Below are 26,355 nucleotides of genomic sequence, written 5' to 3' on the forward strand. Positions count from 1 at the left end.
ACCTCCTTAAGGCTAATGTTAAAGTTTTTCAAAAGCAGGTCAAACCCCAAAGTCACATGGTCAAACATTTGGTACCAAAATAAAGGTCTTCTCACAGGAATACACATGTGAAATATGAAAGCCCTATCTATCATCATCCAATCAAAAGTTATGTCCAAGGTGAAAGTTTTGCAGACAAACAGACCAAAAACTATATGCCCCCAAATCTCTGATTACATAGGCATAAAAAAAACAAGATTTGTATGTGAAACACAAATGTCCCTGATAATGGCCAATTCCAAAGATGGCCAAGGTCACAAGGACAAATATCTTGGTACCAGTAGAAAAAAAAAAATGGTGGTAAAATGTCATGTTGACAATGTCATAATTTCAGTCTTATTTTTATCCAGTTTAGTATGATTCGTATTGGGATTCTTGCACAAAATAACTGTCACAGTGGTGGAACAGAATGTAACACTTGCAAGAATACCCCCCCCCCCCCCCCCCCCCCCCCCCGGCTAACTCCAATCTCCCAAAGGGTGTTGTAAATAGGTATAAATTACCTCTTTCCTGAGTGTAAAAATATGGTATGCCTTTGTAGAAGAAAATGGAAGATATAGTCCGAACACAAATCCATGGCATAAACCTATAATTTTGACCTTGAGATCAAAGGTCAAGGTCATAAAGAGGTCATGAATGTACATGACACATAGTATCATGGTGATACATCCATGTCTTATGGTATGACTATGTCAAAACCCTATAATCAATTTTGACCTTGAGGTCAAAGTTCAAGGTCATATAGAGGTCACGAAGGTACCTGACACATCGTCTCATGGTGATGCACTCATGTGTCAAATATGGTATGCCTATGTCAAAGAACAAAGAAGTCATGGCCCGGACACGAATCCATTGTAAAAAACCTTAAATTTTGACCTTGAGGTCAAGGGTCAAGGTCATATAGAGGTCATGAAGGTACTCGCCACATCGTCTCAGGGTGATCCACCTGTGTGCCAAATATGGTATGCCTAAGTCAAAGAACACAGAAGTTGTGGCCCGGACACGAATCTGCACAGACGGACGGACGGACAGAGTGATCCCTATATACCCCCCCCCCCCCCCCCTATTAGTGTAGACTGTTCCAAACCGATGCACTGATAAAAAATTAACGTCATTCCTTATAGAGTTACAAAGTTTCCACAAAGTCCTCTTGCTGAACCAGATAAGGGCTGACATTAGAAACTATTCCTATAGGAATGTCATTGTCTCTTTCCTCTGCAGTCAACACATTAACCTTATACTGAGCTATCCAGCTAGACAACTAGATTTTTAAAAGGAATATACCAGTATTACTGCTATTTATATTTTATATGTTTTAAAAGGAAGTCAGTCATTATAACAATGTGTTTTCCTCCTTAAGGAGGTACTCTACATTATCATAATGGCTGACTTCCTTTAAAAAGATTGATGAAAATATAAATATCAGGAATATTTGTCTATTCATTTCAAATACCATTGCCTAGCTGAGTAGCTCAGTATGTTAGCAAACCGACTGCTGAACTGTAGATCATGGGTTCAAGTCCCAGAGGGTTTTAAATTTTTTCCCCAGATTGCTTTCTACTAAAACTGCATTTTTTGACTAAATAAAGTAAATTTGAAAGTTTTCAATTTCAAGATATTGTTGCACATATTTTCCACTTTTCATCCATGTCAAATTTCTCTGGCGTAGCATTCCTCCTCAAATAACACTTAATGAATTAAAGGAAAAATAAATACGTAAAAAATAAGCAGAAAACCTGAAAAGGTTGAGTATACCGGCAGCTTGTGAACCAGAGTGAGGCCAACTCATGTGAATTGTTTGGTGTAAGTTGTGTGAGAAGCATGTAGAAATTGTATTCTTTCATGTAGAAAGTGCTCCATTTCATGTAAGAAATGCTCTGTTTCATGTAAGAAACACATTGTATTATATGAAAAGTATTTTGTTTTGTGTGAGAAACATATCGTAAGCGAAGCATGTAAGAGGTGTGTAACTGGTGCAGGTCTGTTTCAGGGTCTGAAATTTTTTTAAGTACCTTACCTTTGGAGTTCCCTTTGTGAAGTATGCTTTACTTTTGCCCCCGATAACAGCATCTCGTCCCAGCACTTTCACCAGGTCTGCCAGACAGTGTAAACTTAGAGCTGCTAAGTCCTCGTGACTGTCTCGCACTCCAAGAAGTACCTGTAGGTGAAACTGGAGCTGTTCTGACCTTAATAATATCTATGCAGGATACATTCAAACTGGATAATGTAGAATTATTACTAAAATGCAAAGACAAATCTGGGATGTACAAATATGAACCACTATCATTAACCAAACGGCAGCTAAACATAACAAGAGTACAGCAAACAGCGCATAATACGACCGAGAAAATGCTTACATAGGGTGTAATTTGTAGAAATTTGCTTCAGGTAGTATCAGGCTGTGACATACTTTCTCTGCATAATATGAATAAAGGGTCCTAGCTTAAAACTGTGACAGGAGGCAGATAGACAAATCAAGAGTTCTGTGTGCAAAATATTTCCCCAAAGACCAAGTTCAATAACATCTCAATATTCAAAATGTCAAAGAAAATTTAAAATTGTTGAGAATCAAAATCCTTGCCCTATGCACATCTTCAAGTTATTTACAAATACCATAGCTTCTAAACTGTGAGAGGAATTGTAAGGACAAACCATGTCCTTTATTTAATATATTTCCTCAAAATGGACTTCAACAACCTGTAATTTTCTTAAAAATTGAAGAAAATCAAAACCCTTAACACATGCATATCTTCCATACCCATACAAATACTCTGTAAAATAAGAAAGTCCTCACTTAAAAACTGTGGAAGGAAAAATGAAAGACAAATCATGTACTCTCTTTCGCAATATTTCCTCAAAACGGACTAAGTTCAACAACCTGTAATTCTCTCAATTAAAGAAGATCAAAATCCTTGTCACATGCACATCTTCAATATCCATACAAACACTCTATACAACAAGATGGCTCTCACTTGAAAATTGTGGGAGGAGTTTGCCGGACAAATTATGTACCCTCCATATAAAAATAATTTTTAAATAAAGGGGCACAACTCTTGCAAGAGAGGTCAAAATGGATTAAAATTGCAATATGATCTAGAATGATCCACAAAGAAGCTACATCTCCCTCAAGCATAGCTCTTATCCTTAGACGAATTTGACTCCACTTTTTTGACACACTGTTTTTCCCTATAATACATGTAGCTCTAAAAACTTCATTGTTATTTCGGATTTCAAACATTTCGGTTGAGCATCACTGAAGAGACATTATTTGTCGAAATGCACATCTGGTGCATCAAAATTGGTACCGTATAAGTTTTACATTATGACCCCTAGGTCGAGGCCTCTGCTGGTGGACTGTTAAGTCCCTGAGGGTCTCTACAGCCCAGTAGCTAAGTACTTCGTTACTAGCTTGAAAATACGGATGTATATTTAATTGCTGTTATAAAATTTAGAAATTCATTTAAAAATTAAGGATTATCTCCCTCATGCATAGCTCTTATCCTTAGACGAATTTGACTACACTTTTTTGGCACACTGTTTTTCCCTATAATAGCTCTAAAATTTCATTGTTATTTCGGATTTCAAACATTTCGGTTGAGCATCACTGAAGAGACATTATTTGTCGAAATGCGCATCTGGTGCATCAAAATTGGTACCCTATAAGTTTTACATAGCAAGTTTCTTCTTGATATGTGACAGAGAAATGAAATTATAGAAACAGAAAAACCCCGAACAGACGAACAAATAGTCGGATGGATGGACATAAACAGACGTCGCTGAACCAAAATATGTCCCGTCTAAACAAGGGCATATAAAAAGTGGAGTTGATTTCACAAAATAGTATGAAGTTGATAAACATGACTGATATTCTGGGACAGTGTAAATTGGTGACAAAAATCCATTGCCGTCTAGTGAATTTTTTTTACAAATGCTAGATACCTGTGGAAAGATGATGTTTTCTAAGTCATTCTTCTCGAACAGATCCACATACTGTGAGAAATAGGTCAATAAAATCATTCGGATGTGGTAATCATGGCAGTGGAACATTTTGATTAGTTCAGGTACCACATACTTCTGATAAGATGGCACAGTCAACAACGGGGAAAGCTTCTGGAAATTGACTTCAACTTTCATGCTTGTACCTGATAAAAAAAATCCCCAAATATTGCCATATGAAAATTTTATTCTCAAATTGTCCACCCTACCCCATCCTCTGGGGCCAGTGGTTAAATACAAGAGGCCCACAGGCCTTATCGGTCACCTGAGTACTAGTTCATTGTATTATTAGTCCCAAAGGCTATGAAATCTAGAAAATATTTTTGTTTTGAGTATCTAAGCTAAATTCTAATATTCAGCAACAGTATAAAACAAGATGTGTTCTTAAAACTTCAATGCACTCAAAAGTTTACAAATTTGTTTTAGGCCTACTTGCTCTTTATATATATCCATTTAGTTTCAATTCAGTATCAACAGCACTAAAGAAAATGTTATAAAAGTGTTTTACAAATAAACACTATATACTAAATTTGGTCCTGCCATGGGGTCAGCTCCCCTTACCCGGTGATCATGAAAATTATAATTTTGGTAGAGGCCTTCCTGCTCTATATGATTATGCACTTAGTTTCTCTTATACCTGTGTGGTTGTAGAGAAGAAGATGTTTGAAAAGTGGTCAATTTTTGGTAGTTTTGCCCCACCTCTAAGGTCCCAGGGGTGCAGGAATCCTGAATTTTACAACGTATGTCATCCTTGTCTCAAAGATGCTTCATACCAAATTTGAAAAGAATTGGAACAGTAATTATCAAGAAGAAGTTAAAAATATTCAATTGTTAATGCATGACGCCAACCAATTGCAATAGCTCAGGTGACCTAAAAATGGAATGCTTGCATATCAGTATGACTAATTATAGTCCTGCTGTTTTCAGAAGATGATTCAACCCTACCTCTAGGGCCCACAATTTTTTTTCCCTACACAAACAACTGACCTCAGCCAATGGTTGCTGAACCCAGTCAGTAACAACGTCAAAAATAGATGTTTTAAAATAGATAAAGACACAAACAGTTTTACCTCTTTTTGGAACAAGTATATTGGGAACAATGGTAGTAGCTGCTGATGTTTCCAGTAAAACAAATCGACAGAGCAATAAGTGAACAAGCTGTTTGGCGATAACTTCCTCTGTTAGTGTAGTCAGTCGGGAATATAAGGAGCTACAAACAAAACCCAAATATATCACAATAGGCCCATGTGCCACAATGGCCCACAAAGTTTGTTTAGAATCGGCCATATAGATCTGTGAAAGAGCTAAAAACAAGACATGTGCGTATCACTTACTTTTATTGTGTGACCCAAATCAGACAGATTGGCACACAATGTCATCCCTACATCTCTGCTATCTAAATTTGAGATTAACCATTCATATTAAAACAAGAATATCGGTAAAACTGATGGATGCTTCCCAAAATCCATCTGACCAATGAACTACTTCATATGACGAATGACTCACATGAAGATCAATAACTGTTAAAATATTGTTGAAATGAAGGTTTCTTTTTCAGATATAAGATATGTTGAATGACATTGACCTTTACAAAATGACCATGAGTGACCTTTGTCTGAAAGCCATTTCCCAATTACTTATTTTTGTGATACATAATCAATAAATGTTCAAAAACTGTTGAAATAAGACACTTTTTCCTTATGAGGTATATGTCCTGAGTGACCTTGACCTTTCCAAAATGACCCTGAGAGACCTTGGTTTAAATGATCAGTAACTGTTGAAATATTGTTGAAATGAATTTTTTTTTCACATATAAGGTATATGCTGACCTTGACCTTTACAATATGAGCCATTTGCCTATTTCTTATTTGTGTGATATATGATCAATAACTGTTCAAAAATTGTTGAAATAAAAAACTTTTAACAACTCAACAAGTGTTGTGAGTTTTATGAGAAATTATCTTAGAGATTATCACCATACTTTTTAAGCTTCATTTTGTTCCTATTTATCTTACATTCATAATTATTTCTTAAGTTTATATGTATTCTACTTCTTTTAATCTGTGTTTATTTTACTAATACCGGTATCTATGTTATATGCAGGACCATATTGAAAACTAGCATTATCGCTAAATATGTAATCCTGGATAAATAAAGGCTTTATTATTATCATTATATAAGGTATACGTTCTGAGTGACCTTGACCTTTCCAAAGTAAAGTCCTTGTCTCAAGGAATATTTGTGATCAATTATGATCAATTCCTGATGAAAGGTTTAGGAGATAGGAACTTTTATATAAAAATTGTTGAAAGAAGGAACTTTCATATGTTCTGAGTGACCTTGACCATTCCAAAATGACCTTGAAAGATCTTGGTCCAAAAATCCTTGTCTCAAGGAACATTTGAGATCAATTACATCAATTTCTGATGAAAAGTTTAGGAGATATAAGCATGAACGGACAGCGACTATATGCTCCCCCGAAATTTTCCTGGGAGGATAATTAGACTGCCATCTAGCTACCTAGTTTAGTATGCCTTTTATGCACTCTTGATCTTGACTATCAGGAGATAATTCTAGTATTACCTGAAAAACTCATCTTTTTCTTTCTGTGACTTCAATGTTACTTCACCAAGGAATTTTGTTACATATAACAAATCATTTCTGGAAAATATATACATGTATAAGAAAGTATGTATATAAAGTATATATATATATATATATATATATATATATATATATATATATAAAGCACTAAATAATCACAACTAGGTACTGAAAAGTCGTTGTGGCCGAGTGGACTTACACACTGGTTTGACAATCTTGCTATGCTAGGCGGTGGGTGCCGTACGTCGCTGGTTCGACCCCGGGCTGGGGCGAAAATTTTCAGTACCTAGTTGTGATTATTTAGTGCTTTATATATTAATTAATTGATTATCACATGTATCGTTTAGATCCTAGGGGTAAACGTAAGGTTGGGTGTTATAATTGTTTGTTTGTGCTTTATATATATATATATATATACATATATATATATATAACATTGTAAAACTAAAGGGAATGAAAACCACTTCAATCACTGTAAGCATGAATTCATTATAAGTGTGTTTGCTGTAACTGAGTTTTTCTGTATACAATAAAGCACCTGATGATGGAAAATTTTGCTGAAATTTTTCATTTAGAACGATCCTTTTTCAAAATATCAATTTGAAACCATTTCTAAATAGCTTAAGAATAAAATGTCAGAAACACCATGTGTGACCTGAAGAAGTTGATTTTTAAAGAAATAAATGGTAATGCATTTTCTCAATATGAGCCACAAAATCCACCCTAACCCATAACCCCTGACCCAGTTATGTTTAGCAGACTAGAAAATTGACTGCACTTTGACATAAACCAGGTAAAATTAGGACTTGGGACTTCGAACTTATGCAAGGTATTCGATATTATCACAGTCAAGATAGCAGGAGTTTTTGAAATCATTTATTTTAATATTTATCATTATTGCAAATTTATATAGTGTTTTATCTACTGGTAATCAAGACAATTCCTCTAAAGCACTTTACACGTAAAAAACAAATACATAGAAAAGGGCATAAAAATAATACTAAAACTCAGGTTTACATAGTAATAATTTTTTTGTAAACAGAACTGTGTCCATAAATACCACGTTATGGATTAAATTCAAGTTTTATAAAAAGAAAAGTTTTCAGTTTGTTTTTAAAACTTTTTATACTGGAAATATGGCCAGTACCAGAGATTGACTTCAAGATAGCTCATATTCGAGATACTGATATTCACCTGTATTTTAAACCTGAAAGATTTCACATGAATTTTCACATAAGGATCCAAATTTTTACATTTCCAATGTTTTTGCCTTCGATATTTTTACAAATTGTAATGATAACAATTTCTTCATGAAGCACCTTTGAGCGTACATAAAGTATGAAAAGGGTGCTATATAAATATGGTATTATATATGAATGTGCTGCAGTTGTGAACAATGTGTGTTAAAATATGAAAATACATGAGGGTGTGAGCGGTAATTCTTCACGTCAGCATACTTTTCATGAAGCATTAATGCACTTCATGAAGAATGCCGATGTGAAGGTTCACAGTTCATACCTCATGTAGTTTCAAAAATGAATTTTTTAAAAATATATACAATTGTGACAAGCTCATAAAACAAGAGGCCCATAGACCTTATCGGTCACCTGAGAACTAAAGTATCACTAATCCCAAGAGCTCAAAATCTATAGAAAAAATTTCCTGTTCTGAAAATACATAATCTAAATTCTGATACTCAGCAATAGTATAAAACAAGATGTGTTCTTAGAACTTCAATACCCTCAGAAGTGCATATACTGATGAAAGGCTTTACATAATATGATATATGTATTATCATTAAATGATATCACGAATTTGGACACACTCAAAAGTCAAAACACTGGGTGTGCAAAATTCATCATTTTTGTACACTTTTTTAGGTTACCTGAGCCAAAGGCTCAAGTGAGCTTTTCTGATTGAAATTTGTCTGTTGTCTGTCGTTTGCGTAAACTTTTCACATTTTTATCTTCTCTCCAGAATCACTGGGTCAATTTCAACCAAACTTAGCACAAAGCATCCTTGGGTGAAGGGCTTTCAAATTTGTTCAAATGAAGGGCCATGCCCCCTTCAAAGGGAGATAATCATAAAAACACAAAAATAGGGTGGGTCATTTAAAATTCTTCCCAAGAACCACTGGGCCAGAGGAGCTGAAATTTACATGAAAGCTTCCTGACATAGTGCAGATTCAAGTTTATTCAAATCATCGCCCTTGGGGGTAGGTTGGGGCCACAATATGGGATCAAAGTTTAACATGGGAATAAATAGGGAAAATCTTCTCAAGAACCACTGGGCCAGAGGAGCGGAAATTTACATGAAAGCTTACTGACATAGTGCAGATTAAAGTTTGTTCAAATCATGGACCCCGGGGGTAGGATGGGGCCACAATAGGAGATCAAAGTTTAACATGGGAATAAATAGGGGAAATCTTTAAAAATCTTCTCAAGAACCACTGGGCCAGAAGAGCTGATATTTACATGAAAGATTCTTGACATAGTTCAGATTCAAGTTTGTTAAAACCATAGCCCAACTTTCATGTAAATTTGTACTTTCCTAGCCCAGTGGTTCTTGAGAAGAAGGTTTTTAAAGATTTTCTCTGGAGAAGAAGACGAAAATGTAAAAAGTTTAGAGACAGATGGACAGACATACGATGGTCAACAGGTGATCAAACTTGAGTTTTCAACTCAGGTGAGCTAAAAACATCGCAATATGTTTATGGTTTAACTTATTAAAAGAGGTTAAAAATGTTTTTATCAAATCCAAAAAAACAACCAAACACTAAGACTTGAATTTCCACTAACTATCATACAAGCTGAATATAATACATTTATAGTATACACTTTAAAGAGTCCTACCGAAAAAGCTGGTCATCCATTATAGTGCTGATCTTAGGTCTTTGTTTGGGGTCAGGATTCAAGCATTTGTCCTGTACAAGAATTTCAAATGTCTTTGTCATCTCACCTGCAATCAACAAACATTATAAACTTTCACACTCTTCAATAAGTGTCACCATGTTCTAAAACAAACATTAACAAGAGGCCCCCAGGCCTTCTTGTCTAATATTCATCAACAGTACAACAAAAATGTCCCAAACAGTGCCCATACTGATGGAAGATTTTACATAATATGTTACATTAACTCTATATGACTATTTTAGACCCGGTCAAGAGTCAGAGCCCTAGGGTTGAGAAATTCATAATTTTGGTACATCTCCTTTTTCCTTCTCCATATAGTTTTTATACAATATCAATAAAATAAAAACAAGATGTGTTTGTGAAACACAAATGCCCCCGATAATGGGCAATTCCGAAGATGGCCAAGGTCACAAGGGCAAATATCTTGGTACCAGTAGAAAGATCTTGTCAAAAGAAATGCTCATGTACAATATGAAAGCTCTAATATTTACCATTTAGAAGTTATGACCAATGTAAAAAAAAAATTAAAGTAGGTCAAATGTCAAGGTCAAAAGGTTCAATACCAATGGAAAGATCTTATAACAAGGAATACTCAAAGCTCTATCACTTATTGTTCAAAAGTTATTAGCAAGGTTAAAGTTTTCAAAAAGTAGGTCAAACTCCAAGGCCAAGGTCACAGGGTAAAAAATGTTGGTACCCACGGAAAGGTCTTGTCACAAGGAATACTCATGTGAAATATCAAAGCTCTATCACTTACTGTTCAAAAGGTATAAGCAATGTTAAAGTTTTCAAAAAGTAGGTCAAATTCCAAGGTCAAGGGTCAAAAATGTTGGTACCCATGGAAAGGTCTTGTCACAAGGAATATTCATGTGAAATATCAAAGCTCTATCACTTACTGTTCAAAAGTTATTAGCAAGGTTAAAGTTTTCAAAAAGTAGGTCAAACGTCAAGGTCACAGGGTCAAAAATGTTGGTACCCACGGAAAGGCCTTGTCACAAGGAATACTCATGTGAAATATCAAAGCTCTATCTCTTACTGTTCAAAAGTTATTAGCAAGGTTAAAGTTTTCAAAAAGTAGGTCAAACTCCAAGGTCAAGGTCACAGGGTCAAAAATGTTGGTACCCACGGAAAGGTCTTGTCACAAAGAATATTCATGTGAAATATCAAAGCTCTATCCCTTACTGTTCAAAAGTTATTAGCAAAGTTAAAGTTTCAGACAGAATGACAGACAGGACAAAAACAATATGCCCCCTGATCTTCGATCTCGGGGGCATAAAAATAAGGTTTTTATAATCTACAATAAATCAAGCCCCATCTTGGAACCAAAAACCCCTACCCCTAAGATCACGAAATTTACAATTTTAGTAAAGGGCTCTTTTTAAATACCTATTTAGTTTCAACTTAATATGAATAGCATTAAAGAATATATTATTCAAATATTTTACTATTGCCAAGTTTGGCCCCACCATGGAGTCAGAACTTTTACCCTTGGGATCGTGGAATTTACAATTTCGGAAGAGTACTTCCTTTCCTACATGACTACACATTTAGTTTTTCTTACACATGTGCAGTTGTACAGAAAAAGATTTTTGAAAATTGGTAAATTTTTTGCTGTTTTTGTCACGCCCCTAACACCCCAGGTGCAGGAGGCATGAAATTGACAATTCAAGTCCCTATTGTATCAAAGATAAAAAATTGGAAGGGGGGCTATCAAGAGGAAGTTTAAAATGTTCAATTGTTAACACACAACAAACGACAACAAAAACCAATAGGTCACCTGAGTCTCTCAGGTGACCTATTGATTCAGGTGACCTATAAACCTTCACACTCCCCATCTGGTGTCAACATGCTCTAATACAAATAGTAATACTGTTGCAAACCTAATTCTGTAAGATATTCTAAAAGGTTTTCTGCCATCACTCCAAAAGAGTACACATCCCTAGTGTGTCCCATGTCAACTGTGACTGTCAATTTCTCATTCTGAAATTAAATATGGAAGGTACTATATTTGTACATCTCCAAAGTGTAAGCAATTTCTAATCATTCATTAATTCTAATTTTAGTATTCAATTAAAATCCCACCTTTTCTTCTGGTGCAATACCATCTTGATTTCGAAACTGTTTAGAATTTTTCAAGAATTCGGGTGTGATTTCCAGAAATTTACAGCAATGCTGCAATTCACCAATTTTCCAGGTCCCTTTCAACGTCACAAAAACAGCCTCCTGGCATATATTGTTATGGGAAATTCTAGCCTGAATTTGAAAAAATAAAATGCTTCAAGTGCATCCTGCTCCCTTTGGTGGCCGATTTTAATTTGTTGGTTTATGGAATAAATACAAGAGGCCCATGGGCCACGTTGCTCATCTGCATCACCTTCACCCCGCTGTTGTGATTTTTGAAAGAATTTTTCCCCATGAAAAATTGTTACCCCATATTGCAGCCCCAACAAGTTCAGTTATGTTGTGACCCTTTCAGCCTTTGTAAATTTACACAACATGGGGATACCTCAAAACCAATATGATTAAAATGACATTGCTTTTCAGAAGAAAACTTTTTAAAAGAATTTCTTTTCTGTATAAATGCATTAAGTTGAATTTGATCTATCCTGACCTAAGGATTAATAATTTGAATAATAGAACAAGAGGCCCATGGGCCACATCACTCACCTGAGTCACCTTGGCCCATATTTATTTGCATGTAAAACTTTTATCCCAATTGTGGCACCAGCCTAAACCCAGGGGCCATGATTTTTACAAACAAACTTTGACCCCCTATTGTAAACCCATCCAACCCCCAGGGGTCATGATTATAACAAACTTTAATTTGAACAATGTCAGGAAGCTTTTGTGTAAATTTCTTCTTTCCTGGCGCAGTGGTTCTTGAGAAGAAGATTTTTAAAGATTTTCCCTATACATTTGCATGTAAAACTTTGATCCCCTATTGTGGTCCCACCCTCCCCCCAGGGGTTATCATTTTAATAAACTTAAATCTGCACTATGTTAGGAAGCTTTAATGTAAATATCAGCTCTTCTGGCCCAGTGGTTCTTGAGAAGAACATTTTTAAATAACCCCACCCTATTTTTGTTATTATCTCCCTTATGAAGGGAGCATTGCCCTTCATTTGGACATACGTGAAAGCCCTTCACCCAAGGATGCTTTGTGCCAAGTTTGGTTGAAATTGGCCCAGTGGTTCTGGAGAAGAAGTCGACAATGTAAAAGTTTACAGACAGACGGACAACAGGCAATCTAAACAGGTGAGCTAAAAAGAAAAAGTAGAATTGGTAGGTTTTCCCAGTATAATAAGTATAATAAGAATTATGAGAAACAATGAAATCACTAAGAAGTCTTCCATTTCTGACAGAAAACTTTTCTTAAAAGTTGAGAAAATACGAGACAGTTTTTACTATTTGTTGTAACAAGCATTCTCTTCTCATAAATACTTTTTGTGAATAATTGTCAAATGATGTTCAATTTGAAGAAATGTAATTGACCAGTACCTGTTCATGAAGAAAAGAGAGTCCCTCCATCACATTGTAAAGTCCACTGGTGATTTCTAAAGGGTCTAGCATGTCCAGTAGACATGGTAGTGGTGCTATCCTCTCTATGATTAAGTGAAGTTCACTGGACAACTCAGCTACGTTAAGATATTTCACAATACTGGGATGTCTCAGACTCTTCATAAACTGCAATATAGCAATATAAATCACATGTTTTATCTATTTCCATCCTCCTGATTTAAAACATTGAAAATAATGCAAAATACCTGTACAATTTTAAAGCATATGGTTTTTAACGTAGTTCCACCCTCCTGTGATGTCATAAGATTTTGCAAAATCAATTATCTATTTCGATTTATGCATGATAGGTACATACATTTTGTTGGAGTCTATTCCAATGGTAATATTGTAAAAAAAAATTTGTTAAACATGAAATTTTTCAAAAGTCGAACTTATACATAAATAATCAATAATATCTTTCAAAAGATTGAATCCAGGGAAATAACTCTGTTTTCATAGAATCCTTTATCAAATTCTTATTCTTTGCAGAAATTTTGAAAACTTTAGTGACGGAACAGTTTTATGAAATTATTATGAATACTATTATATAGTTTTAACCAGTTTTGTGAAATTTTGATATTGCTTTTGAAGAAGAATTGCTATTTTCTGATGTTGATATGTGACAGAACAAACAGAGCAAGCATCTATGGTAACACACACTTTAAAAGAGAAAATAAGTCAAAATAAGCAATGAAAGTCTACCATCAAGTATAAAAGTGTTAAAAGAATTTAAAAGTATTCAGTTGTTAACACATTTCATCATTAACCTTTTGGTCCCACCCTGATACCTAAACCCTACCCCATGGATCATGAAACTTACAATAAGCATTAAAGATGTTTTTTTAAAATGTTTTACCCATACTAAGTTTGGCCCCACCCTGGAGTCAGAAACTCTATCATGGGAATCATGAAATTTATATTTTTTGTAGAAGCCTTCCTGCTCTACATCACTATGCATTTAGTTTTTCTTACACACGTACATTTATTTGAAAATTCATAAATTTTTGGCAGTTTTTGCCCTACCCTTATGGCCCCAAGGGTGCAGGAGTCCTGAAATTTACAATTTATGTCTGCCTTGTCCCAAAGATGCTTCATACCAAATTTGAAAATAATTGGAATGGTATTTATCAAGAAGAAGTTAAAAATTTCTATTGTTCACACATTTAAAAACTGACCATTTTGGCCCCTCTCTGATACCAAAACCCCTATCCCTGGGATCATCAAATTAACAATTTTTGTAAAGGACTACCTGCTCTTTCTAAATATCTATTTAGTTTCAATTCAATATCAATAGCACTAAAGATGTTTACTCCGATGACCTAATAATTTATAGTGTCTGCTTTCTACAGAAACAATGTACTTGTATGTACTTTATCCCAGGGTTTATCTTGCAGTGAAATACATATGCTGGTGGCTCACTTCTATATATAGTCATCCTAGCAGCTGCACAGAAATAAATGCATGTCAGTGTGTCTACTACAAATTAGCCACTATAACTTGAAGTGAAATGAACTTTGGATTTTCCCACGGATTACATGATTAGTTGATGTTAACAAATATATCAGGCAATTTTTAAAATACATGGTTACCATATATATATATATATATATATATGTGTGTGTGTATATATATACATGTATATATATATATATATATATATATATATATATATATATATTATATATATATTTGTTTGTGCTTAATATTAAATATTCTATACAATTGCATCGAGAGATCCACTCTCCTTATAAAATATCTTAAACACTGAATGACACAGCGACTGTGTGAGATTGCATCAGTGTGTATAAGTAGCGCTTTATGAGCATAACAAAACTTCCTTTTTAGGGAAGTTGTTGTGGCCGAGTGGACTTACGCACTGGTTTGACAATCTTGCTAGGCGGTGGGTGCCGTATGTCGCTGGTTCGACCCCGGGCTGGGGCGAAAATTTTCAGTACCTAGTTGTGATTATTTAGTGCTTTATATATATATATATATATATATATATAAAAATAAGTAAGAAAACTATATATATATATATATATATATATATATATATATATATATATATATATATATATATAAATTGCTTGTTGGTCTCTGTAACTGGGTTACATGGATGTTTATGCATAGGGTGAAAATAGTGCTGCTGCTTAGTGAATTTTATTGGACTTGTTCAAGTCTCTATGTTTAACAATCAGTGCTCTCTTTAATACTTTTTCATAATGCCCCTATGTTTGGTAGAGAGTAGACAAATTTGGATGTAATAAAAACAGAGACTTGAGCAAGTCTAGAATTTTATATGAACTATCAGTTTTCAGATGTCACACATAAAGTTAAGCATGGAAGAAGTTTAAGAATATTTGGATATATGTGTGGTAGTGTTAAATAATATATACCCTTCCTACTGTCTCAAACGGTGGAGCACCACCCCCCCCACCCCCCCCCCCCCACCCCATAGTGTTAAATATATACCCTTCCTACTACCTCAATCAGTGGAGCACCCCCCTCCCATAGTGTTAAATATATACCCTTCCTACTACCTCAATCGGTGGAGCACCCCCTCCCCCAATAGTGTTGAATATATACCCTTCCTACTACCTCAATCGGTGGAGCACCCCCCCCCCCCCCCATAGTGTTAAATATATACCCTTCCTACTACCTCAACCGGTGGAGCACTCACTGTTGTGCCAGAGGTCCTGGGCTTGATCCCAAGGCAACACAGTCACTGTTATATTTGGTGCCCATGTGGAGCTGGGTACTCTCTGGCGGATGAGAGCAATTAACCCCCCCCCCCCCCCCCCCACTCCTGGAGAGTCAGAATGCCTCTCTCTGGAGGAGGAGAATGTGGTAGCATTAGATACATGACAGCTCTACTAGTTCTGGTAGTCCCAGGTTTGATCCTCAGCAGAGGCGACATAGTCTCGGTTACATTTACGATGTGAATTCTTAAGAAACTGGTATATCTGCTACTTAACACATCCACGACATCTGAAGACTGATGTACACATTACAAACTTTGTCTGCATGCAAATGAGAGCATCAGTTATAGAGCAACTGCATTATAAAATCAAATATTATCTCATATTTACAGAAGGTTTAGTTTAACAATAATAAGATAAGTAGAATGGTAAATCTTGTAGTATGACAGCTACTTTGTGTAAATTTTTTAAAACAAATAGAATTGTTTTTGGGGTTTTTTTTAATGTTAGGGTATATGTCAAATGTTGAATATTTTGTTCCAATATATCATATTCATTTTTAATGTGGAATGATTCTTGGTGTGGCATAAGCTTAAAAGCGTTTTTAACCCATATAATTCTAGTAATTGTCATTTGTTACATTTATACAGTTAACAAATTACATGTACATCTTAATACAGTTGGTCTTGTGATTTTTATCTTAGAAATTACTAAATGTACTGCCACTGCAAGGGTATAGGAGAAGAGGGAGCAGCTGGGGCACAATCGTGTTTGTGCACCCCCCCCCTCCCTTTTGAATAATTTCAGTTGTGTAATTATCATTAGATATGAACTAAACATAACCAAGATCTGTTTTGTTATCATCATACCAGTAGTTGCTTTTATTGAAATTCATTTCTTTTTTTTCCTTCATCTTATTTCTCTATTTCTTATTTCACAATTAAAACTACATATAAGGTTTTCTTTTTAACTGACTTTTTAATGCATTGATCAGGACATTCACAAATTTTAAACATACAATTGGGTGTGGAGACAAAATTGATTTCTGCCTGTGTTTTAACAGTTTTTGGCATTAGTTCAGTCATCCAATGTAAATATCATGTTTTGAATGATACTAAATAAATATCAGACTATGTCATTGAATCAATATTCTATATTTTGGCCATCTCTGCACCTTTGACATGTTGATAATACATATACCTTATACAGGCTAGAAGCAAACCTGCACCTGCTAGATTACAAGTAGCTTCAATTTAAGAAATTTGGTATCCAACTAATCAATTGATTCAAAACCACCCCCTCCCTCTTCTCTCCTTTTTCTCCCCAAGAAATCCCCTACCCCCTGACAATGTATTTTTAATAGAAAAGAAAGTTAAATTGATAATCATTTCCTTTCACCTCCTTGTCAAATATTTGTATTACAGCATATCATCCAAATAGTGAAATAATTAATGATATGCAAGTTTATGGAATATCAGACTCTATTTTTGTTGTTGCCTGTTGTGCATTATAATCATGATAGCATATCAATTAATCAAATTACACTGTGAATGACAACCAAAATGCATTAAACTTGTGCAAACGGTTAATCATGATGGGATAGAAGACTCCCGAGGTTACTCAGACGGTTAATCATGATGGGATAGAAGACTCCCGAGGTTACTCAGACGGTTAATCATGATGGGATAGAAGACTCCCGAGGTTACTCAGACGGTTAATCATGATGGGATAGAAGACTCCCGAGGTTACTCAGACGGTTAATCATGATGGGATAGAAGACTCCCGAGGTTACTCAGACGGTTAATCATGATGGGATAGAAGACTCCCGAGGTTACTCAGACGGTTAATCATGATGGGATAGAAGAAGACTCCCGAGGTTACTCAGGGTCAGTGTTGAATTTTTTTTCCATAACATTAAAATTGTTATCCTCCCCGTTAAACAAAGGGAGGGGATATATCACTATGTATAAACACACTATCTGTCCTGATATTTCATTTAATGATTTAGGATTGTTTGGTTAGTTGAATAAGTAACGAATCGATAAGAAGAATCTAGAATCAGGGTTAGAGGGGTTGGGTTGCCCCTTTTTTTGACAACTTTCATTTCCCTTACTTTTACATGCAATGTTAGTTTTTTCAAAAAGCAAAGTATTATACATTGAGTGCCCTTCCCCTTTATATATGTATCAATACTGAATGGTAAGAGGATTCTACACCGAATCCCAGAACTCCCTTATTAAAAAGATGACAGAGATCTTGCAAATTAAGTCAGGGATTTTTTTACCCCTTGAATCCAGGGGTCAGGGCCTTCAAGTTTGGGGAAAATAGCAATATTTGATTGAAATTGGAAATTTTTTTTCATACAAATAAATAAGAAAAACAAGCAAAAGGTTAACCATTTGATGTTTTATTGCTTAAACAAGATTTAAATTTCTGGTCTTTGGCTAAGAAAAAACTGTCACAAATTTTTTGCAACAGAGTGGCATTGAGGTTGGATGGCCCCTCATGGCATATTCTCATCAAAGCATCCATCATTTGGGGATTTTTAGGCATCATTTTGAGAAAAACACCTGCTTTTCAGCATTGGGAATGGGGCCGAATTTCAGCCCTCTACAGACCCTAAAAAAATCCCTGTAAGTCCTCTTTAATTGACCTCACCTTACAAACTTGCATAGATTATCTCAATTTAATTCTAGTCTTGTGATCCTCTGCATAATGGTGAGCGCTATATTAGGCTTAATGTACAGCAAATTGTAATACCAAGCATGACGATAGATGTGTGACGCCGTGGTCTATGTTTTGACATTATATAAATAAAACTGAAGCATTGGTGGATCTAAATTAGAAGTTGTAAAGTGAATTAAGCATGCACACACGATGATGAAAATCAACGGTGCCACCTAAGCCTATACCATGACAGAGAAATTCATTATTCTAGTACATGTGCATATCTCCATGAAAACGTGATAAACTTGAATAATTTTAAGCTTGTAAATTTCAAAGTAAAAAAATAATTACAAGTATTACAACAATGAAAAATATTTGAGTTGAAACTTTCATCGAAGTGTAAACCATCACTGGTTCTGGCATTTACACATTTTCCAGAATCAAAACATGAAGGTTTGTGATGTACATGTAGGCTATGCCTTTGCACTTCTCTAAAGAGAATACCTGTTTGTATCACTAGACACTTCCAGTTTTAAAATACAACATATTAGTCCATATAGTTTAAACTGGACCCCTTGAAATGCATGGGATCGGACCCACTTCCATAGGACCGGAAATTTCTGGATCCGCTCATATGTACATCTGTGCTCAGTCTAACATTAGCTCCGTCAACATTTTAGAGGGTAAAGTCTTTGGCCGTGAGGGCAGAGCTCTTCCTATAGGTGACACATACATGTATATACATGTTTAAAAGGAAAATATAGAAAACGAATGAAAAATTAAACCATACCCATGGAACTTAAATTTGTTTGGTCCAAATGGTGTCGATTTGAATACAAGCGAGTGGACAGGTATTTCTCCATTCTGAATCTTGTGTACCCAAGGTCACGTCGTTCTGAGATGTTACATAAAATCCATAAAAGCATGTAAATCATAATTTCTTAATCATATATAATCACTCCTCGATTAACGCGAATTGTACCATGGATGTCTTCTATGTTTGTAAATTTGCTAAACACCTACACTGACTATGATGTCACAATGCACTGTTTACATCAATTGCGTTAATTTCCTGCGTTCAATTAATAGGCGGATCAAATGTCCAAAGTTGGGATGCTTTGATAGAGCTCTGTCCTCACACGCGTTAGGTGCTAACTTCGGGATATTTTTTGTCTTGTTATGGATCTAAATACTAATGCCAATATTTTTTTGCTTCGCCCTCAAACACGGTCACACCATATGACACATTAATTAACAATGGGGTTTGGGGTTTTTAATCTACTGTATCTCACTTCATCCTCCCCCTAATGGTTGTGTCGTAAAATGTATTGGTTATACCAAACGAAGCTCGACAGACTGAAGGCCCATCTGCAAAGCAAGGCTCTAAAGGCATCACGTATGTAAAAGAAAAAATGAGAAATTCAGCAAATGAATAGAGATAATCTCTACATACATTCACTGAAAATTTTGTGATCCATATGGGTGCTGCCATTTTGTTTTGTTCATTAGTTGCTTCTACAGTTATTCGTGTTTTAATTTTGAATGCTAGAAATACAAGACTGACATGCAATTTGTAATTCAAGCACTCAGTTTGTTAAAAATGAATGGTATAATCATTATTGTTACAGTTTTTAGCCAATCATCAAAATGAAAAACAGTAATATGACTATATAGATCAGTGTTATTTTTCCCTTACATAACTAGTACAGATAAACGGTACCATTCTCAATGCCAAAAAAAAACGTTGATTTTTCCCAATTTTGAGATTAAAAATTCCCAACTCACTTGCCGAAAAATAGACCGCTGACATCGTAATTTACTTAGTCTGAAACGTTGTACGAGTTAACTAAAATGTTCACTTCCGATATTAAATCGAAAGTACAGATCATGGCAGTGCGCCTTTCGGCAAACTTCAGCAGATTCTGGTACCCTACATCTAGCCTCGGATGTATGACGGTAGGTGATATGTATATATGCCTAACATTTGTAATGCGGTCGTCCATTTACTCTGTCGGAAAAACTTCCGCATTCAAAGAGTAGTGATCAAAATATGTTTTTTAAAATGAATCTATCAAGTTTTCCTTTGAAAGCTGCCCTCTATTTTGAGAAAGAAACTCATAAATCTCAAAGAAAAATAGTTATAAACATTGAGAGTGTCTTTAAAAAATTATGTTAAAATGGACTGTATTTCATGGGAGCTGTCAGTAGTTCCTGTTGATCAGTGACATTAAACATGTTGTTATACGTCACTGTATACGTACTATAGAGGAAAACATCATACATCATACAAGTTAGTTGGAATCAACCGAGGTGATCCGAGTGGGTAGTGCGCGTGTTGTACAGCTACGGCAATCCTAGAACAAGCCTACGTTGATTCCTGATAGTTGAAATCATTTGCCGATACAATGGTAGAAAATTCCCAATGTGTTCAAATTTGATGCTATTTTTCCTGATTGAATGGGTACAGGTACTAGTACCAGTGGGTAGAGAAAAAAACGCTGTAGATGAACAAGTTGAGGCTAAATGTGACGTCACGATACACAGTTTACGTTGACTGGCATTATATTCCCTGTGTGAAATGAATAGGCGAACCCTTTAGTTATTCTCATATATCCCCCCTTAATATGATTAATACTATGCTATCGCCGTTTAAACGATGGAATTTTGTGTTTACATGTGCTGACGTCATGCGCAAAGAAATCAAATGGCGAGGCGGCGACCTAATTCAAGTGATGCTCCATTTGTCGGTGTTAGGGCCGTTTAAACGGCGATAGCATCATATTAATCATGATGTATTTGTAGAATAATCTTCCGATAACTGAATCCTCGTGTCTTGGAAGATGGGTCCGCGAAATAAAATTGTAAGAGGTAGGTAGAGCAGCGACACCAGCTGGTGTCGCTGAATTCCCACTTTTCAATATGGAGTCCGCTCTGACTCTCCCCCGCACATGTCAAATATAAAAGCGGGGGTAAGAGTCAGAGGAATCTCGGATTACATTCCTCCCTAATGATAATTTACCATACTTAACGGAATTATGATTATCACTTGGGACACGCCAATGACCATTTCATGCTTTGCTCGATCCAACGGCCACACCGTATATACATATTAAAAATGTGAAGTAAATTTCCTACTTTAATATTTTTCTGCAACAAACTCCATTTTAGTTTGTTCTCCTTTTCCTCTGACAGGACCGTAATGTCCTGTTCACCGTTATAACTCCCGTGTCGTAAAGTCCATGTACATTTTGAAGTAACCACTGGCTCGTCTAAGTCGCATTCTTCAAAAATACTTGACTCAGCACCCATTACTGCTTTTAAAACATACCAACTGATTCAATACTGTATCATAAGTGTATACATCATCATGGACTGCTTCGCTATCGGAAGTTGCATGTCTTAAATAAATGCAAAATCTTGACAGATAACAGTATATATTCCGGATATGGAAGTTTGTTGGGAGCCCTGAAGAACTTTTTACTCAAGCCTTAGCCTATAACTCAGCAGAAGTTATGAAGTGCAAGGTCATCGGTTTCATTAGTTTGGCACAAAACTGCGTCTGTTTCGCAATGTATTTTAAATTAGCACTTGTAGGTGCTTGAGAACAGAAAACAGCACCACCACCCCTCTTGTGACTTTTTTGCTCAATCACTCCTTTATGATATATTTCTGGTCCATCATATGCCATAACTTCCAGAAACAAGAGGCCCAGGGGTAAGCATTTTCGGGGAAGGGGGGGGGAGAGAAGGTGCTGTTTCCTGTCCTCAAGCATCATACTGAAAATTTTATTATTATTATTTATTTTTTTGGACAATATATTTTATTTGTACTATGAAATATTTTAAAAATTCTATTGTGGTGTGATATATAGGAAAGGAGATAATAAGTAGCTGAACCGGGACTCCTGCTTTACCAGTCAGGCGCTCTAACCACTGAGCTACCAAGGCCAATATCCATGGTCCTAACTACTACATGAGGTTGAATATTTTAGAGTCTAAGAATAACTATTATAGACTCGTGATCAAGTAATATTTTTGCATTTAAGGAAGATAATACAATGCAGTCTAAGGTATCTTGGCAGAGAAAACTTTTTACACTTTACACGACCATTCCTCACGATAAATTAAAGACTAGACTTCTTGATATCATAGACAGAACCTTGCTTCTTTAGGAAAAATGGAAAAAGAAAATATTCGTATCTAGTGATCAGTCATCCAAAAATTACTTTGTTCAACATCACTCTGATTCCACATACAAGTACTCTGAAGTTGAAATAAAAAATATGCTGGAGTTCCTCATTGACAATATCTTCGTAGTCTTTATTGATCAGGTCTTCCAACAGTCTGTTGGAATTCCCATGGGCACGAATTGTGCTCATTTGTTAGCTGACCTGTTTTTATATTCATATGAAGCAGAGTTTATTCGAACGCTTCTCCATGAGAAGAAATAATCTCTTGCAATTTAGATACATCGATGACGTTTTATCTATCAACAATAATCGTTTTCATTCATATGTCGATTCGAAATATCCCAGTGAACTCGAAATAAAAGACACAACAGAGTCCTCCACTTCTGCTTCGTGCTTAGATATTTTATTGAACATGGATATCAACAACAAACTAACAACTAAACTTTGTACGACGGGATGATTTCAGATTCTCCATCGTCAAATTCCCATACATGTATTTATGTACATGTAGTAATATTCCATTATCATATATATGTCTCAACTGATTCGATACGCAAGAGCTTATTCTGCGTATTATCCGATTTTAAATCGAGGCAGGCTACTGACAAACAAGTTGGTGTTACAGGGGTTTCAACAGTTTCGTTTAAAGTCAGCATTTCGCAAACCCCATGGTCGTTATATACGATATAGTTTGCCAATACAACCTATCTCTAGGTCAAATGTTGTCTGACTTGTTTCATACCGATTATTAGGCGGATTTTGGCACACTGACTTTGACTACGGATAACTCCGTTTACCTGATCAAGATATAGCGCTTACGGCGGGTGTGGCTGGTCGACAGGTGATGCTTACTCCTTCTAGGCAGCCGATCCTACCTCTAGTATGTCCAGGGGTCCGTGTTTGTCACTGTTCGTTATCTTCGTCTTACACAACAATATGAATTATCGAAAACCTACTCCAAATCAGATACTGAAAAAGTTAAAGTAATATAGTAAAACTTCAAAATTACCTACAGTTTCCAATGCAGAAATCTGAAAAGCTCAATCCTAACAGAACTACGAATAAGGGACCAGTCAATATTTATTGGGGGTGGGGGGGGGGACCGGTGCATTCCATATTTCCATTTTTTTAAAAAGTGTCTTTTTGACCTTTTTTGCAGCAAACAAGAATGCAAAAAAGGTTACTGTCCTATATCAGATCACTTAGCTAAAATTCTGAAATCTGTACGGGTGGCTGGTTTTAGTTAGATGGGAATAGTGCACAGGTAAGGGTGTCAAAGAACAAAGGAAAATAATTACAGGTAACCTATAGTATGTTTTGTAATAAATCACAGGTAATTTGGTTTAGTATTAACATTGGGCAGTAAAATTCCATTTCAAAAAAAAGAAAGACATGAGATTAATTCTTTATTTTTCTGTACATGAAAAGGAACACATCAGTTTAAATGAATGAGATGAGATGCGGCATCTGCATAGTCCATCACTTGGATTTCACCCCGGCGAAATTTTTCCTTAAGCTGCCGAATTCGTGTGTCTAACTGTCTGTATTTCCTCCTTTTTGGCCGGATCACTCCTCCAGCAGCAAGTTGTATGATTTTGGCTTCATTGACTGCCTGTTCTTTCTGAATGAGTTGGATAAACACATAGATATTCGGATGAGGGTGTCGACACATCCTGTTCAGTTTGTTGTGCCATCCTTCTACGGCATTTGTCGTTCTGGGCCCATCATTGTCAAAGTGGTTCCAGTTGCGTCAGATGCCCTTCTACCCATGTCTCAGTGGCATCGTCCTTGAAACGTAGGACATCATTGTCATTATCTTCTAGCGCCTGAAACCACACATCCTCCACTTGGTGTTCAGGAATCAGAGGGAGAACAGCTGCTCTTCTCACGGGGCGGTGGAAGTCCTCATCATCCCGGAATCGCACAGTTAATCCACAGGATTGTACTTTTCTCCAGATACACTGAGTGAAGTGGAAAAACATCCCTTGATTGAAGCCCCTGGGAAGTTGTGATGAACTGCATTTCGCGCGGCGATCTCGAAGTCCAGCAGCCAACTTTCTGGGGTCAACATAGACTGGAGTCTTCTAGCTGAATCCTTCAAGAGACTGAAAAACCGATTGTAAGTGCCCTCACTCTTGTTAGGCAATATTCCATAGATGAGAGGAAAAATTGTTCCATTTACATTTCCATGAAGAGTGCACAGCTGCGTGAAGAATCGTGTACATGAATAGAATGTCCCATCACTGAAAATTACCTCCGCTGCACACAGATGATTTATGTTGGTGTCGGTTGCAAACTTAGATCATGATTCTGTCTCCCTGTGTATCAGTGTCATCACACAGAAGAAACCTTTCACCTGCCAAGGTGTTGATCCATGGTCCATGGAGGTTGATGTCATATCCTGTGATGTGGGTAATTTTGGAGTTGTCTTGGCACGGGCTCTATAAAGTGCAGACTTGGAAGCCCGAAAAGTTGGTATCTGTCAAATCATATCCACCACTGAATCATCACATTCACCATTGCGTAGTCCTCCTAATTCTTCATCGTAGATGGTGGGGATCGCTGTTGCTTCATCTCGGCACCCCTTCTTCACATCACTAATAAATGATTCCACAGCAAGCCCAACGTAGTCATCATCATGGTTGTGTTGTCTCCCAAATGACACGATGATGTTGTTGGTTTTTGTTATAGTTGCCGGACACTGTCTGTCAACGCATCTCCAATAGGTTCTGTCATTATATCTGTTCCGGACAGAATACTAAAAGCCACCATAAAGAAGAAAAAATCCTCCTCTACCATTCTCTAGAAAATCTACCCGTACTTGAGCGTTAGCCATATTTAAGAAAGTGATATAGAATCTTACTGAACTAAATATAATAAATGAAAACTGAATATATGATTATTATTCATTGCTTTTAGAGAGAATAAATCAAAGGATGACAATTAGTAATCATTCCACATTCCAGTTGAATCACTTTTTAAACTGAACATTGTTCATATCTTGTTTTGCACACTTTTTCTGTCAAAACGTGATTGCCATTTGTAAGTTACAAAATGAGAGAGGAATTAAAATAAGTGCATATGCACTTGTTTTCCAATATCAGCAATTTCATGCTCTTGTCTCTTTGAAATAAAATACAGTTTACACTAAACATAGATAGATAAGCATATGTTAAACCATCAATCAATTACACTATATTATCCTTTAAAAATATACTTATTTATATTGATAAGAAGAGATATACTTATAATATATATATATATATATATATATATATATATATATATATATATATATGTATATGATTTGATTTCACAGGCCTGACTGATAATTACAGGTAGTTAGTGTAAAACAGACTATACCCAGGGACCACTCAGGTGTGAAAATCACAGTTTTCGCTAAGTGGGAATAACAATTTCAGAATTTTAGCTAAGTGAGAATGAACCATAAAAAAGATTTTTTTAAAAAGTGTTTGTCCTATCTGATAAATAAATATTTATGCATGATTAAACAACATTTTAAACAACATTTTTACTTCACTTTAAAAATCTCTGGCGTTCTTCATAATTATCACTTAAAATGATATATCCGCTGAGGGATTTAATTTCCTCTGTTTGTTCGGTAATTTGTCTAGTGAAGTTACAAATCTCATTGTTTTCATCTTACTTTTTTCCTTTTGTTAAATTGTTG

The 26,355-nt window shown here is 35.7% G+C and overlaps 1 protein-coding gene and 1 pseudogene across 2 annotated transcripts in view; both read right to left on the reverse strand.

The window, feature by feature from the left end:
* Positions 1-21,907, reverse strand: part of LOC125678583 (protein-associating with the carboxyl-terminal domain of ezrin-like) — a 34,089-nt gene extending 12,182 nt beyond the window's left edge. The window contains exons 1-10 of one of the 2 annotated variants that reach the window (XM_048917146.2): positions 21,611-21,740; positions 19,266-19,370; positions 13,050-13,235; positions 11,634-11,804; positions 11,432-11,531; positions 9,492-9,597; positions 6,619-6,696; positions 5,106-5,245; positions 3,979-4,181; positions 2,057-2,197 (exon numbers count right to left, since the gene is read on the reverse strand). In XM_048917146.2, coding sequence (XP_048773103.2) covers positions 2,057-2,197; positions 3,979-4,181; positions 5,106-5,245; positions 6,619-6,696; positions 9,492-9,597; positions 11,432-11,531; positions 11,634-11,804; positions 13,050-13,232 — 1,122 coding nt within the window. In that variant the 5' untranslated portion in view covers positions 13,233-13,235; positions 19,266-19,370; positions 21,611-21,740. Of the gene's footprint in view, positions 1-2,056; positions 2,198-3,978; positions 4,182-5,105; positions 5,246-6,618; positions 6,697-9,491; positions 9,598-11,431; positions 11,532-11,633; positions 11,805-13,049; positions 13,236-19,265; positions 19,371-21,610 lie in introns of both variants that reach the window. The other variant, XM_048917145.2, reaches the window with a different exon arrangement.
* Positions 21,908-24,099: 2,192 nt separating this feature from the next.
* On the reverse strand, positions 24,100-24,709 carry LOC125681443 (uncharacterized; annotated as a pseudogene).
* Positions 24,710-26,355: the final 1,646 nt, after the last annotated feature.

The sequence above is a fragment of the Ostrea edulis genome, chromosome 2, assembly GCF_947568905.1.
Source record: "Ostrea edulis chromosome 2, xbOstEdul1.1, whole genome shotgun sequence".
NCBI classification, from domain to species: domain Eukaryota; kingdom Metazoa; phylum Mollusca; class Bivalvia; order Ostreida; family Ostreidae; genus Ostrea; species Ostrea edulis.